Source organism: Solea senegalensis, linkage group LG15 (assembly GCF_019176455.1).
Source record: "Solea senegalensis isolate Sse05_10M linkage group LG15, IFAPA_SoseM_1, whole genome shotgun sequence".
Classification (NCBI taxonomy): domain Eukaryota; kingdom Metazoa; phylum Chordata; class Actinopteri; order Pleuronectiformes; family Soleidae; genus Solea; species Solea senegalensis.
This window is the reverse complement of record NC_058035.1, coordinates 17,639,911-17,653,518: the sequence shown is the minus strand read 5'-3', so window position 1 is coordinate 17,653,518 and position 13,608 is coordinate 17,639,911. Positions and strand designations below refer to the sequence as shown.

General features: G+C 43.3%; 1 protein-coding gene across 2 annotated transcripts; it reads left to right on the top strand.

Moving 5' to 3' along the window:
• The first annotated feature begins 8,690 nt into the window (after nucleotides 1–8,690).
• LOC122782011 lies at nucleotides 8,691–12,010 on the top strand. Of its 2 annotated transcripts, XM_044046184.1 has the most exons (3): nucleotides 8,691–8,850; nucleotides 8,927–8,995; nucleotides 10,314–12,010. In XM_044046184.1, exon 3 carries the CDS (start codon nucleotides 10,427–10,429, stop codon nucleotides 11,483–11,485), a length of 1,059 nt encoding a protein of 352 aa, XP_043902119.1. In that variant the 5' UTR covers nucleotides 8,691–8,850; nucleotides 8,927–8,995; nucleotides 10,314–10,426; the 3' UTR covers nucleotides 11,486–12,010. The 2 variants fall into 2 exon arrangements, with proteins under 2 accessions (XP_043902119.1, XP_043902120.1); XM_044046185.1 differs by having other exon boundaries at nucleotides 8,691–8,995.
• The last annotated feature ends 1,598 nt before the right edge of the window (nucleotides 12,011–13,608 follow it).

Below are 13,608 nucleotides of genomic sequence, written 5' to 3'. Positions count from 1 at the left end.
ACAAAGGGGTTCTTGTTGTTCATAGGTTATTATGCTATTATTTCACTATTTTTACTGGTCCGGCCCCCTTGAGATCAAACTGTGCTGTATGTGGCCCCTGAACAAAAATGAGTTTGACACCCCTGCACTAAGGGATGTGTGGATACATTATATAGGACCTAAATACTCAACTGACTCAAACCTAAACAACACACATGGAGGAGGTGCCAGGTTTTTGTGGCTGTGTATGGTTCTTCCACATGCTACTGAGGCCCCTGTTTGTTAAATGAATAAATTGTTAAATTGCCAAATAGTTTGTTCGTTTAATAGTGAAATGGTTTCTTCGGACTTCAATCATCCAATCCAGTAAACGACACCAAAAGAGTCAATAGCAGAATAATCGGTTTGTTTGATAGAGAAGATTTGGCAAGTTTTTCATGGGCACAACCCACATTCTGAACTCTGCTGCTCTTTGGACTCCCCTGGTCAACCAAACACAAATATGCTTTCTAAACTTCCAAGTTTAAAAAATGCAGGAAATATGAATACAGAATTAACATAACATACTGTAGGGTAAAGTGTCAAGTAAAGGTTCTAAGTCATCCAGGTCAGTTGTCTTCAGGAGTTAGCTGTAGGAATGTACATACAAGAGGTGGAAAGTAAAGCCCTGGCCTCCCTCACAGTGGTTGCACCAAGCTACTGGTTCAGCTATGTGGACAGTAGCTGGGTCAAGATCAGAGCCCAGGATTTTTATTTTATTTTTTTTACAGAACATTACTTTCAGTACATTCTAAGAGTCTGACCACTACACTTTCCAGGAAGACAAAAGCCTAAACATTGAAGTAGACAGGACACCAACACACAGACCAATATCTGTTGTTTGACTCATCGTCATCATCAGACCCTTTCATCAACCAGGCCAGAGAAAAGAAAAGGGGGGAAAGGTGAAGGAACAACAGCAAAACAACTGCTGCTGCTGCAACCCAAATTGGGCCTCTGTCAAAACCTCAGACAAGGGAGAAAATGGCAGTAAATGGAACAACATCATTGTTAATCTGTGTATTGCTGGAGTCTCTGTGAACAAATACCACTGTCCTGTAAAATTCAAATCCTGCAGCACTTGTTCAACCAAAGGACAAAAGTCCAAGGATCATTGTGGTTTATGCAGAGCAATGTAATGAGGATTGTCCTGAGCTTTACACTGAAAACAGTAAATACCTGGATTTTCCCTCCAATTAGTCAGAACTTAACAAGCCTCTTGGATGAGAGGTGAAACATTTCCTTATTCAAGTCCAGTTGCCTACAGCAAACTTGATTTCTCAAGAGAAACTTAAATAAACACGTGTTTATGTTAGTCACCATACAATGGGGTACAATGGTGTCAGTTACTGGCTTTCAAAGATTATTAATTATAGCATTAACGTTATAAAAATCATATTAATATCATATTAATGACTTGCTTTAATAAATTCCTTGGGGCGCCACCACCGAACGAAAGAACAAAATTGCCAATTAATTTGATTCAGTCTCATGAATTTAGCCAATTTGGATTCTGATTAATAATTAACTTATTCAATTAAATAATTAACTGGAGTTTGACTGGGAAGAGGGTGGCACTCATTAATGTCTGTGTGTACAGACCAAATGGGTTGTGGTAGACTGCAAATCAAGATGGCAGCTGACAAATAAACTACAACAAGATGGCGGAATCAAAGATGGCCACTTCTTGACCGCATGGCTACTGTTTTTCTTCGTTTATGTCACTTTTGTTGGATGAGGTGCCAGATTAGATGAGAGGTTTGTAGCATGCACATCTGCTACTAACACATTAACATGATATTAACCTAAATCTAGACATGTCCGTTGGTCCAGAGACAGTAGATGATTGACCATGTTTCTGGTGTCTGTTGCTCAGGTTCCTCCTCACAAATTTGGCTAGTTGGAGCTAACTTGGCTCTGGATCTATTGTTGATCCTTAGGCGGGCTCGTATGTCACTGCCTCTGATGGGAGGATAACAGGCTGCTTCAAGTAGACGTGCTTGGAGCTTGTTTAGCTCTGTACTGAAGGACGTTCAGTTGAAGAGCTGATGTCTGGCCCTTGGATGTCCAGGCTGAAGAGGCATCTGTGTCAGGAGTCCGGGTGGAGGGGAACCTGAGTTTTGTATTGTTGGTTTGTTTAACACTTGCTGTGTTGCTGTGAAAGTGTAAATGCTCCTGCTTGAGACTGTTCAGTAATGACCAGCAGCTGTGACTCTGCCTCAGCCAGTGTCCAACACTCCTGGACTCGACCAACATTTCCCATCCTGTCATTGGGTCTCTGTTGACCTTTTATTGTAATTATATTCTGTCAGTGAGGCCTGTGTGCTGCTCTCAGCCTGATTCATATTTGGCTACAGTAGAATTGCTATCTATCTATCTATCTATCTATCTATCTGTCTGTGCTGAGTGTGACCTATCTAACTTTGACACGAGACACTGTAAAGAAGAAGCTGTTCCAAGTATCACTGATGTTGTTTGGTGATCTATGATAGGTTTTAGTGGTTTAGTGTTCTGATGCCTGGTGAAGGAGAAGCTCAGGAGACCAGGAACAAAGCAGCCACATGGTTTTCCAAGGAAATCACCTCCGTCTGGCACACTGCATCCCTATTACAAAATCAAAACAGGCGATGCAACATCTCAGGGTGAATAAGCTTCACAGTAGAGATCAGCTCCCACATTGTGAGCCTGTGCTGGTGAACTATTAACTTTCACTAAAGCAACAACTTCAACGGCGTGCATGTCAAATGAGGGTAACTCAGCTTGAACATAATCAGTGAAGTCTCATAATAAATATTTCATGTAAAATGATTTGAAGAGTTTTTTGGGCTGAAATGTTGTCAAAGTAGCAAACATCGCATCATATCTCCAATTCCTCCCACTTTACAGAAATTAAGATGAAATATCCACATATCGGTATGATTAAAAAAAAAAGTAAAATAACAAAAACTACCTAAAGAGATTAATGTATCAGATGCTTGCTTTTTATTTTGGATCATGTTTCATCTACTGACATGGAAGTGTCTGTTTTGGTATGTATTTCATTTTTTTATTTAACCAGGTCCCATTGAGATCACGGCGACCTTGTTAAAGAATAAATACAAGTTCAAACGGACAGATTACAACCAATATATTAAAACAAGACAGTAAGTATGACCTACAGCCTGGTCTCCCAAAAAATATTTGGCATTTTACTTTTCTGCAAACCATGAGAAAGGCTGCACTTCCATTGCATCTACTTTTCTAAAATAATCATGCAGAAACATGTAAGATCCACAGTACTGTTCTTCTGACATAGGACATATGCAGTATCAAAATATGTTTTAATTACCTCAAAAAAAAGGTGATTTTTTAAGGACTTATTCAAATACATGACTTTAATATGGAGTTGGTCCACCTTTTGCAGCTATAACAGCTTCCATACTTCTTCGAAGACTGTTTTCAAGATTTTGAAGTGTTTCTAGGTATTTGTGTCCATTCATTTACTCTAGAGCATTTATGAGGTCAGGCACTAAGGTTGGATGAGAAGCCCTGGCTCACAATCTCTGTTCCAGTTCACCCCAAAGGCGCTCGATGGGGTTGAGGTCAGGGCTCTGTGCGGGCCAGTCGACTTCTTTCACACCAGACTCGTCAAACTATGTCTTTATAGTCCTTGCTTTGTGCACTGGAGCGCAATCATCTTGGAATAGAAAAGGGTCTTCCTCAAATTTTTGCCCACAAAGTCGGAAGCGTTGTCCAAAATGTCTTGATATGCTGAAGTGTTAAGATTTCCCTTCATTAGATATAAGGGTATTAGTATAAGTATGTAAGTAAGTATTTTTTGGGTTTTTCTCTTGGGCTTGGTGAGGTTTAGCTTGGACAAAAAAGGGCTTTTAAGATGTTTTCTACAGTAAAATATGGGTCACTTGGCAGAAATATGACATGTAGGACGAAATTCGAAATTCAATTCAGTGTAGTTTGGGGAGGAAAAAGACACAGGAAGAAGAACAAATTTTTTTTATACAACTTTTTGGGAAGAAAAGAGACCTAAAACAAGCACATCTCGCCGATATAAAGGGATATCTGTTGATCTACTAGAAGTTTTTGCTTTTCCGTGTGATAGACTTACAAGGCTTTACCTTCAGGGAAAGAGGGAAAACTTCAAAGATAAAATCATGCAAAAGCATTTAAACATTTCTAGAACAAGCGTTAACACGGACTATCACCGGCACCTTGAAAGCATTGGGGAGGAGGAGGATGAAGCACACAAAACTGTCTTTTTCCCAGGTGATGTTTAGAAGTCTGAGAATGGAAATATCAAGTCATTTATAAGCTCTTTCAGAATGGAGCTGAGTCAAAGTCTTTCTGTTTACCTCCCATATCTTAAATGTGACTGGATTATAAACGAAAGGTTTCACTGCAAGCTTTCCAGTAATCAGACCAACATTTGTTTTAGGATAAAGAACATTTTTAACCTCTCAATGCAGAGTCTTTTTTATTTTTTACCGTTTTATTAATGCTGTGGTTGCAAACTCGTACCGGTCACTGGACGTGTCATTTTCCTTGCTCGTTATTCACAGACGGGGTGTATACACCTATATGTAATATGCATACTTGCATACACTTCATGTGCACAATACATTTCTGAAGAAAATCTGCAATATAGGACAGCAAACTGAAAAAAAAACCCCTCTAAGGTTATTACTTGAACATTCTCATTATCGTCTCTGTGCTGTGGGAGTCCTGACTGATGAAAGTACTGAGGAGCCGTGTGCATGCACTGCAAACCTCCCCTGTAAACACAAGTGAAATAAATAAAGCAAAATGGTCGGTCCTTTGTTGTAATAGACTCCATAAATAGGACAAAAGGGTCCATAAATACAGAGCAGCACTCTATGAAGCAGAACAGCTTCCCAGGGGTTTTATTCGGCCGGTGCTGTGCTCATCTTTCTCACTGTTGCAGTGTGGTTTCAACTGCTTTCCATTATTGGCTGGAGAAGAGGCTGCTCAGCTGTTAAACCCTGCAGTCCCTCACAACTATCTTAATAGAGATCTCCCTCTCTCTCCCTCTCACCCTCTCTCAGTCTTAAATATCTATTGAATCTCATTGCTTCAGCAGTGAATGCAAAGTGAAAATAAAAGGGTGAGAATCAAACCATGGTCATAAACAAAGAGTGGAAAGAATGGATTAAAGATCCATACAATTCATGTTGAATTTGAAGCAAACGCATTTGAATGTTTTGATACATCTTTGAACAGTTTCTACGTTCAGAAAAATATTGTTATCGCTAATAAACATCACCTGCTCAATAATAAAGTTATTATAAATGAATAAAGACTTATCAAGGACAACAACAAGTTGAATGTGCATACATTTGAACACCTTGATTTATCAAAGGTAACTGAATTAAGTTATCTGAACAATTAACAGAGAGCACATTGAGTAAGGACAAAGGCAATTTTGTGCCATGTGCTTCTTCTGTGCGTTCACTGACTTAATCTTTATCTAATCATCTGTACAGATCATCACTGTTTTCTGTTACATATTCAATATTAGGCCCTTTAAACTTGAAGTTATTTCTGGTGACCTTGACATTGTGTCTCTGTCTTTGTCTCTTAATGATCAGATCACGCGGGAAATCTCGGACAGCACACGCATCTTCAGACTTCTGGGATGAGACAGGTGAGAACACAGACACACGAACGATGACGTATCACTTCATTCTTCATTCATATCACTGATTGCTGGTGTCTTACCACTGAAGACGTGTTGACCGTAGACATCCAGAGGCTGAGGACAGAGGCCTCACTCTGCCTACGTACAGTGACTCCAAGCCTGTCGCTCCAAACCTCAGCTTCCTAAGGCCGGCCCACGGTCAGAATTACAAGCAAAAAACCTACATAACTACTAACTAAACTAAAAAAATGACCATTACATTCAGTTGACACACTGCTGATTCAGCTCCACACAGCTCTCTTTGTTTTTTCAGCATCTCAGTGTTCAGATCTCATGTCAAACAGGTTAGTGTATGACTTGGAACACAAACAAGCGCCCACGAAAGGCATACTTTTCTGACACTTCCCGCCCCTGCACTGTCGCTGTATACACTCAAACACTCCCTCAAGTCAAATCTGACAGTATTTCTTGACAGAGCTCCTTTTTTTTTTTTTTTTGGAATGCAGCATACAAATAATGTGAGATGCTTTCTGTTCATGCAGGCAGAATAATAACACCAACAACACCAGAAATCACCAAAAGTTATGCACTGCAGCTAAAGAGTTGCATTCAGGTTATATAAATAATATGTCCAAGCGCGGATCAGGGCACAGCCAACGTGGACAGACGATCCTTCACTTTTAGTGAGGCTGCAATGAGACTGTTCACAACTCAGTCTAAAGCAAAGTTTACTGCCTACTGCATGGATGACTATGAATAATGCCAAGTACCACTGAAAGGTTCCACACATTGTGCAAGTGTCACATTAATATAATGATACAACAGACATGATTTGATCAGAAATGCATGGTTTTTTACCTCATATCTTCTACTGTTACACATTCTTCTGCTATCACAATTCTTCTAGCAAGGTTTTGAATATTTTATCATTTATATACTCAAAAATCTGGCCAGAGGCCTTTACTGAGTGAGACCTTGCTGCCTCCCACAGTGCTGCGTCTCATCATGAAAGATCAATGTCTTTCTCAAAGATATAACACAGGGATACTGTAGATGTGAGAATTCACTCAGAAAGTTACAGGTTAGCGTGCAGAGGAATGTTCATTTATTTATTTATTTATTTATTCATACCATTTAAAAGTACATTTCTTATCATTATTATTATGTGAAGCCAAAAGAACAATCATATTATTTTTCAGAGGTAAACATTTGTGTAAAACATAGCAGCAGATTCACGGTCTGTTGTGAGATGTGTGTGACACATACCAAGCATATATAGGCATATTCTCTTAGGGTGAATACATATGAAAAGAACATGGATTACCTTTTTTATGGTAACCCTTTACCATGCTGTTGTTGGGTATTTGGGATTTGGTAACTGTCACGTTCAACATCTGTGGATGAAATGCAACTCTAGCCCAAGATAATTGAATTATTGCAAAAAAACAACAACTGTGGAATTCTCTGCTGAACCATTTTATGGGCACTGGGATGTTTTCAGCCATACCCAAAATGTTTGCAGCTGTACTTGCACCATATTTCTGTGACACCCTTCCTCATTGCCTCTGCCAGTCTTTACTAACACAAATCATTACATCAGGAGTGTAGCAAGATTAAAAAACAAAACAAAACAAACAAACAAAAAAAATAACTGAGAAAAACAACAACACAATTCTGTTTGCTTGTTGTCGTGTTTTCTTTAACCTTGGGTTTTTTAGTTATGCATGTCTGGTTTTCTGTGCCTTGTTTCCTGTTTTATTTTGTAGTATTTCCTTGTGTGTAAGTTTGATTTCCTGCCTTGTCTTCTCTCTTGATTTTTCATGCCCTCCTGACTTCTTGCATTTTTGTTTTATTAAAGACGTTTTTTTCGATCTGCATTTGGGTCCTAACTATACTGAGAAACACAGAGAGTTGCCTGTGCTGATCGACATATTCAGAAAAGTGTGAGCTCATTTGGCCATGGCTAAAATGCAACAGACATTCTTTTTTTTTTTTTACTTGCCTACAATATAAATGTGATGTATGAACCCACAGTCATTTAGGCCCATTTAGCAGCAGCTCTTTACCTGCTGTGTTTCTCAGCATCATGTATGCTGTGATATATCATGCAATCTCTTTTTTGGATGGATGAGAATATAGAGCACCAGGCTTCGCTGATAATTCAGGTGCTATAACTCTGAGGTGGAAAACAGGAGGTTTCTCTGGGCGGTGAGCGTTTCATAGGCCCTTATGAATTCTCACTGCACCCAGGGCAAAGGCGTTAATTTTCCTCTGACATTTTGGCTTGATGAGTGACGGGGGAATGGCATGTTCCTGAGTTAATGAGATTAAAGGCCAATCTGCTGATCTAATGACATTAAATCATTTAGTGGCCAGAGTAGGAGAGTTTCCCCCGCACAGTCCAAACAAGAGGACAGGGCACCAACTTCACGTCACTGCATCCATCACTGGAAACTTCCAGCACTCACGCTTATTCATCTGCTGTAACCATAAGAGCTGACAACATGACATGAGATACAGCAACATATACATCCCATAACCTTGAGTGAATGTGACACTAGATGAAAGCAGGACAACTAAGGGAGATGTGTGTGTGTGTGTGTGTTTGAGGGAAGGGGGCATCTTAAAGAAATGCCTTTTGAAAAGAAAAACAAATAGAAATCTCTGCTTCTTTTCATCCCACCCTTCTCTCTTTGTTGGCTGGCTTGACATCAGGTGATCAGAAGAAAGGAAGAGAGATGCTGATGACACAATAAATACATGAGCTCCGCGCATTGAAGAACGTAAGGACAGGGTGAGTCCTTCAGAGTCAGCAGCTCATTAAATATAAAACTGGAGTTTCATCCTTACTCATCCATTCATCCAGTTCTGTGACTGTGATAAAGAAGAGTGTAATTCATTCTGAAATTGGTTTTAATTCATTTATGTCTGCATTTGAGTGCAGATGTAATGGATATAATTACATATAATATTGCAGTTAGGATTGTAACTGAGAGCAGAAGACTTTTGTATATGTAGTGGTATGAGGCACCACTGATTTATTTGGTTTGACTGCACTCCGGCCGCTCTGCCTCATTAGCCAATCACTGCGCTTACCGAGGGAAGAAAAGTAGGCTGTGTCCCTCCTCCTGATCTCTCGCTCCCGGGTCGTTGTATGTGCCGCTAGCATCCGAGCACAGGTAAGCACAGATGGCCCTGCTGTTTTGTGTATATTCGCCCGTGTTTCATTCAATTAAAACCGTCATTCCCTGATAGATCCGGCGTCTTCACCGCGGTCGAGCCGATCGTTCGTGGGCGGTGTTTATTGCTGCAACCAGAGCATTGGTGAGTGATGACAGGCTTATGTTGTTTGCTGCTGTAGCCAGGGGCTAAGCTCCTCTTCCGCTCCTCTCCCTCTAACAGTCTGCTGGTTGTGTGCTGCATGGTGGCTGTCTTCCCTGCCACGACTGATCTCTTCACCCCTCTCCCTCTTTGGACGGGATGCTAATGCACCCGGACTTATAACTGTAACTGTAACGCTAAGGCTAGCGCTAAAGCTAACGCTAGCGCTAACGCCAACGCCAGGTGTAAACACAGCTGATTAACTACGGCTATTTGGCCGCTGCTTCGCCGCTGCTTCGCCGCTGTTTCGCCGCTGCTTCGCCGCTGTTCTGCCGCTCTGTGACTGTTGCTCCGACGGCCTGGTTCCGATCCGGTCGACCGCCTGTGGTCAACCTGTTTACCGTTGCTACGTGTGATTGCATTGTGTGTGCGTGTATGTGTGACTGTAACTCGTACTGGATGCTACGAGTCTGCCCGAACTCTCAGTCACTCGCTATAAGATTGTGAACTGTGTGTGTGTGTGTGTGTGTGTGTTTTAAGTGTAATCCGGCAAGGTTTGGTTGAATTGTTTATTTATTTACTCTTTGTTTAATGGTTGAACTTATGTTAATATGATTCATTTGAGTTAAAACTGTCAAACTGGTTAATTGTTGAGTTTATCTCTGGCCAGAGACTCTTTTGTTTCTTGTGTTTGGTTGATTTATTACTATAATTTAACATTTTTCAGTTTATCAATTGATCATTTACATTTGGTTCCTTAAATTTGAGCCCGTTTAATTGTGTTTTCCTCTCCCCTTAGCGCTGAAGGCCGACGGTGGTGGTGGTGGTTCTCCTGGGTGGTGGTGGTCCTGTGTGCTGTGTGATCCCTTTTTAAGATTTTCTTTGTTTACACGTCACCTTTTGCTGTGTGTGTGTGGGGTGTCCTCCTTTTTCTTTTGGATGTCACTTCCCCTACCAAACCCCTCCTCCAGCCGGTAAGCCTCAGACTACATCCCCCTTTTTATTTGGGCTCTCTTTTCTTTTTTGTTACAGTGTCAATCTCATGATTGTTTTAATAATAAATCGTTAGTATGATCATTGAACTCCGTCTCATTCCCTCCCTGAGTAAACGAACCTGAGTGTCTTTTTGTTCTGAAGGTACTTGTCGACCTTTACTACTGGTCCTTGGCCAGAACCCAAGGTGGCGTTGTCGGTATTTGGTGTATAGCATAGTAATAACCCTCGTGTCGCCACAAACCTGGCGTTGTCGGAAGGATACACTCAGTGGAGGTAGAGACGTGTGTTCTATGTTTTCTATGTTTTTTTGCCTTTTGATTTTCAGATTGCCGTGTGTGTATGGATGGCAGCTTGACGAACCAGCGGTGAGCGTATTGTTTTTCTCTTTGAAGTAGTGGCTCTAGCATTCTATTTAGCTGTAGTTGTAACTGTATCAAAATGGAAGGAGAGCTACAAGAGTTGAGGGATTTGGTGGCACAATTGAGGGCAGAGAATGACAGATTGCAGCTGGAGCAGGCTGTTCCCGTGCCTGGTCCTAGTGCTGCACCTGCTATTCCTGCTGAACCTCTCCTCACACCGTCCACTTCTACCGCTCATGTAACCGAGCGACTGGTCCTTGTACCCAGAGATAGAAAGTGCCCAGCGTTTAGGGGTAGATCAGGTATAGGGCTAGATGAGTGGATTGAGGAAGCTCAGGCTTGCATGAGGGCTCGCCACCTGTCCACACTTGATCAGGCATTCTTTCTTTTTGACCATTTAGAGGGAGAGGCGCGTGAAGAAATAAAATATCGCTCGACTGCTGATAGAAGTGACCCAGCCAAAATTATTGTGGTATTGCGAGAGCTGTATGGTTGCACTGATTCGTACGTTGCCTTACAGGAGGCGTTTTTCTCGAGGCGACAACAGGATGGGGAGACTCTGCAAGAGTTCTCCCTCGCGTTAATGAGTTTGATGTCTGTGGTGAAGCAAAGTGCTCCAAGCGAGATGTTAAATGCAGATGTTCTGCTGCGCGATCAGTTTATCGAAAACGTCATTGATGGTTCCCTTCGTCGAGAATTAAAACAATTAGTACGCAGGCAGCCTACTGTCTCTCTGCTGGATGCTAGGGCGGAGGCAATTAGGTGGGAGCGAGAGGGATTACCAGGGGGTGTGCGTGGCCGGAGCCACTCAGTTCCTTTGTTGACGGGCTTGCAGTGTGGCGTCCAGACTGCTTCTTTAGTGGCTAGTCCACCCCAGGCTTCAGAGCTGCAGGAGGTGAAACAAATGTTGAAGCTCCAACAGGAACAGCTTAAACATCTTACTGAAACTCTTGCTCAGCTGCAGATCAGTCAGCAGCGTAACTATTCTTACCGTGAGCCGGTAATCTGCCGGCGGTGTCAACAGCCTGGCCACTTTGCCAGGGAGTGCAGAGGAGAGCGTGTCCCTCCTCAACCTTCAGTGTCTGCTTCCAGCCGACCAGTCTCTCGGCGGGATCCAGCTCAGCATTCGGGAAACTAGCGCCCGTCGAACTGCGGAGTCAAAGTTCGGGGGGAGTTGCCACTGGCTCACCTGTCTTGTGGGGGGATCGGAGAGAAGCTAAGCTTATCAGCACTTGTCCACACCTGGATGTGGTTATGGGGGGAGTAACAGTTCCTTGTTTAGTGGACACTGGGTCCATGGTGTCCACGGTCAGAGAAAGCTTTTTTCGGCAATACTTTGAGACTTGGGACCAAGAGAAACTTAAATCTTGCCATTGGCTTCAGCTTCAAGCCGCCAATGGATTGCCCATCCCATACCTCGGTTACTTGGAACTCGAAGTCGAGCTCTGTGGTAGGATTTTGCCAGGGTGTGGGTTATTGGTGGTCAAGGACCCTCCAGCTGATGCATCTCCTCCTGCCCCGGGTGTCTTGGGGATGAACATTTTACGAAGGTGCTACAGCACCTTGTTTGGGCAACATGGCTCTGCCCTGTTTAAGTTAGCCACCGTCACTGAAGCACCAAAGTCAGTGGTGCAGGCATTGCAGAGGTGCCATCAAGCTTCTCTGACTTCCTCTTCTGATGCTATTGGCAAGGTTAAGCTGCGAGGCAAGAAAGCTTTCCGCATCTTTGGTGGCACCATGCAGCTCGTTCCAGCCACCTGTTCTGCACAGCATTCTGGGACTACTGTGCTCTTTGAGCCCTTAGATCGGGGTCTCCCCGCTGGACTGCTTGCATCTCCAGCACTGGTTCGAGTTGAGGGAGGTACTGTGTATATACCTGTTGTGAATGTGGGAACATCTGATGTGCTGCTTTACCCTCGTACAGAGGTTGGTGCATTGCGTGAAGTTTGTGTGGTGAGCTTACCTTCTGGTATTGAGGAGGTTCCATCTTATCTGGCCACCGTTGCATCCCAAGCTGTGGTTCCCACACTGCAAGACCAAATAGATGTGGTTGATCTATCTGCTTTGCCAGCCGAAGAACAGAAGGAAGCCAGACATCTTCTTTGGAAATATGCTTCTGTCTTTTCCGCTCACGATGGAGACCTGGGGTGCACCAACCTGATAGCACATGAAATACCTCTTCTTGACGACACTCCCATCCGTCAACGCTATCGACGTATTCCGCCATCAGAATACGAAGTGGTCAAGGAGCACATTAATCAGTTGCTTGGTGCACAGGTTATCAGGGAAAGTTGTAGTCCGTTTGCTTCGCCGATTGTGCTGGTTAAAAAGAAGGATGGTAGTCTGCGCTTGTGCGTAGACTATCGGCAGCTTAACCACCGCACTCGAAAAGATGCATTTCCTCTCCCTCGGATTGAGGAGTCGTTGGATGCACTCACAGGAGCCCAATGGTTTTCCACTCTGGATTTAGCCAGTGGCTACAATCAGGTCCCAGTGGCAGAGGCTGACCGACCCAAGACAGCGTTTTGCACTCCTTTCGGACTCTTTGAATGGAACCGCATGCCCTTTGGGTTGTGTAATGCGCCCAGCACTTTCCAGCGACTTATGCAGCGTGTTTTTGGAGATCAGCAGTGTCAGTCGCTGCTCTTGTACCTGGATGACATTGTTGTTTTCTCATCTTCCTTTCGACAACATCTTGAGAGACTGGAAGTGGTACTGCAGCGCTTACAACACGAGGGCCTGAAGGCCAAGTTGTCAAAGTGCTCCTTTTTCCAACAGGAGGTGCGTTACTTGGGCCACATTATTTCGGCCGAAGGTGTTTCCACCGACCCGAGCAAGCTTGAGGTGGTGGCCAACTGGCAGCCTCCCACCACCATCTTGGCGCTGCGGTCCTTTCTCGGGTTCGCAAGCTACTATCGTCGTTTTGTGAAAGGCTTTGCCAAGTTGGCTGCCCCTCTCCATCGCCTCGTAGCTGAACTTGTGGGGTCCAAGTCTAGACGGTCTGAACCAGTCGTGGACAAATGGACAGGAGAACATCAGCGGAGTTTTGAAGCACTAAAATCTAAGCTCACCACCGCACCTGTGCTGGCATACGCTGACTTCTCCCTTCCTTTTATCTTGGAGGTTGACGCAAGCCATGGAGGCCTGGGCGCAGTGCTTTCCCAAGAGCAAGAAGGAAAAGTGCGGCCCATAGCCTTTGCCAGTCGTAGCTTAAGGCCGACTGAACGCAATCCTGTCAATTATAGCTCCATGAAGCTGGAG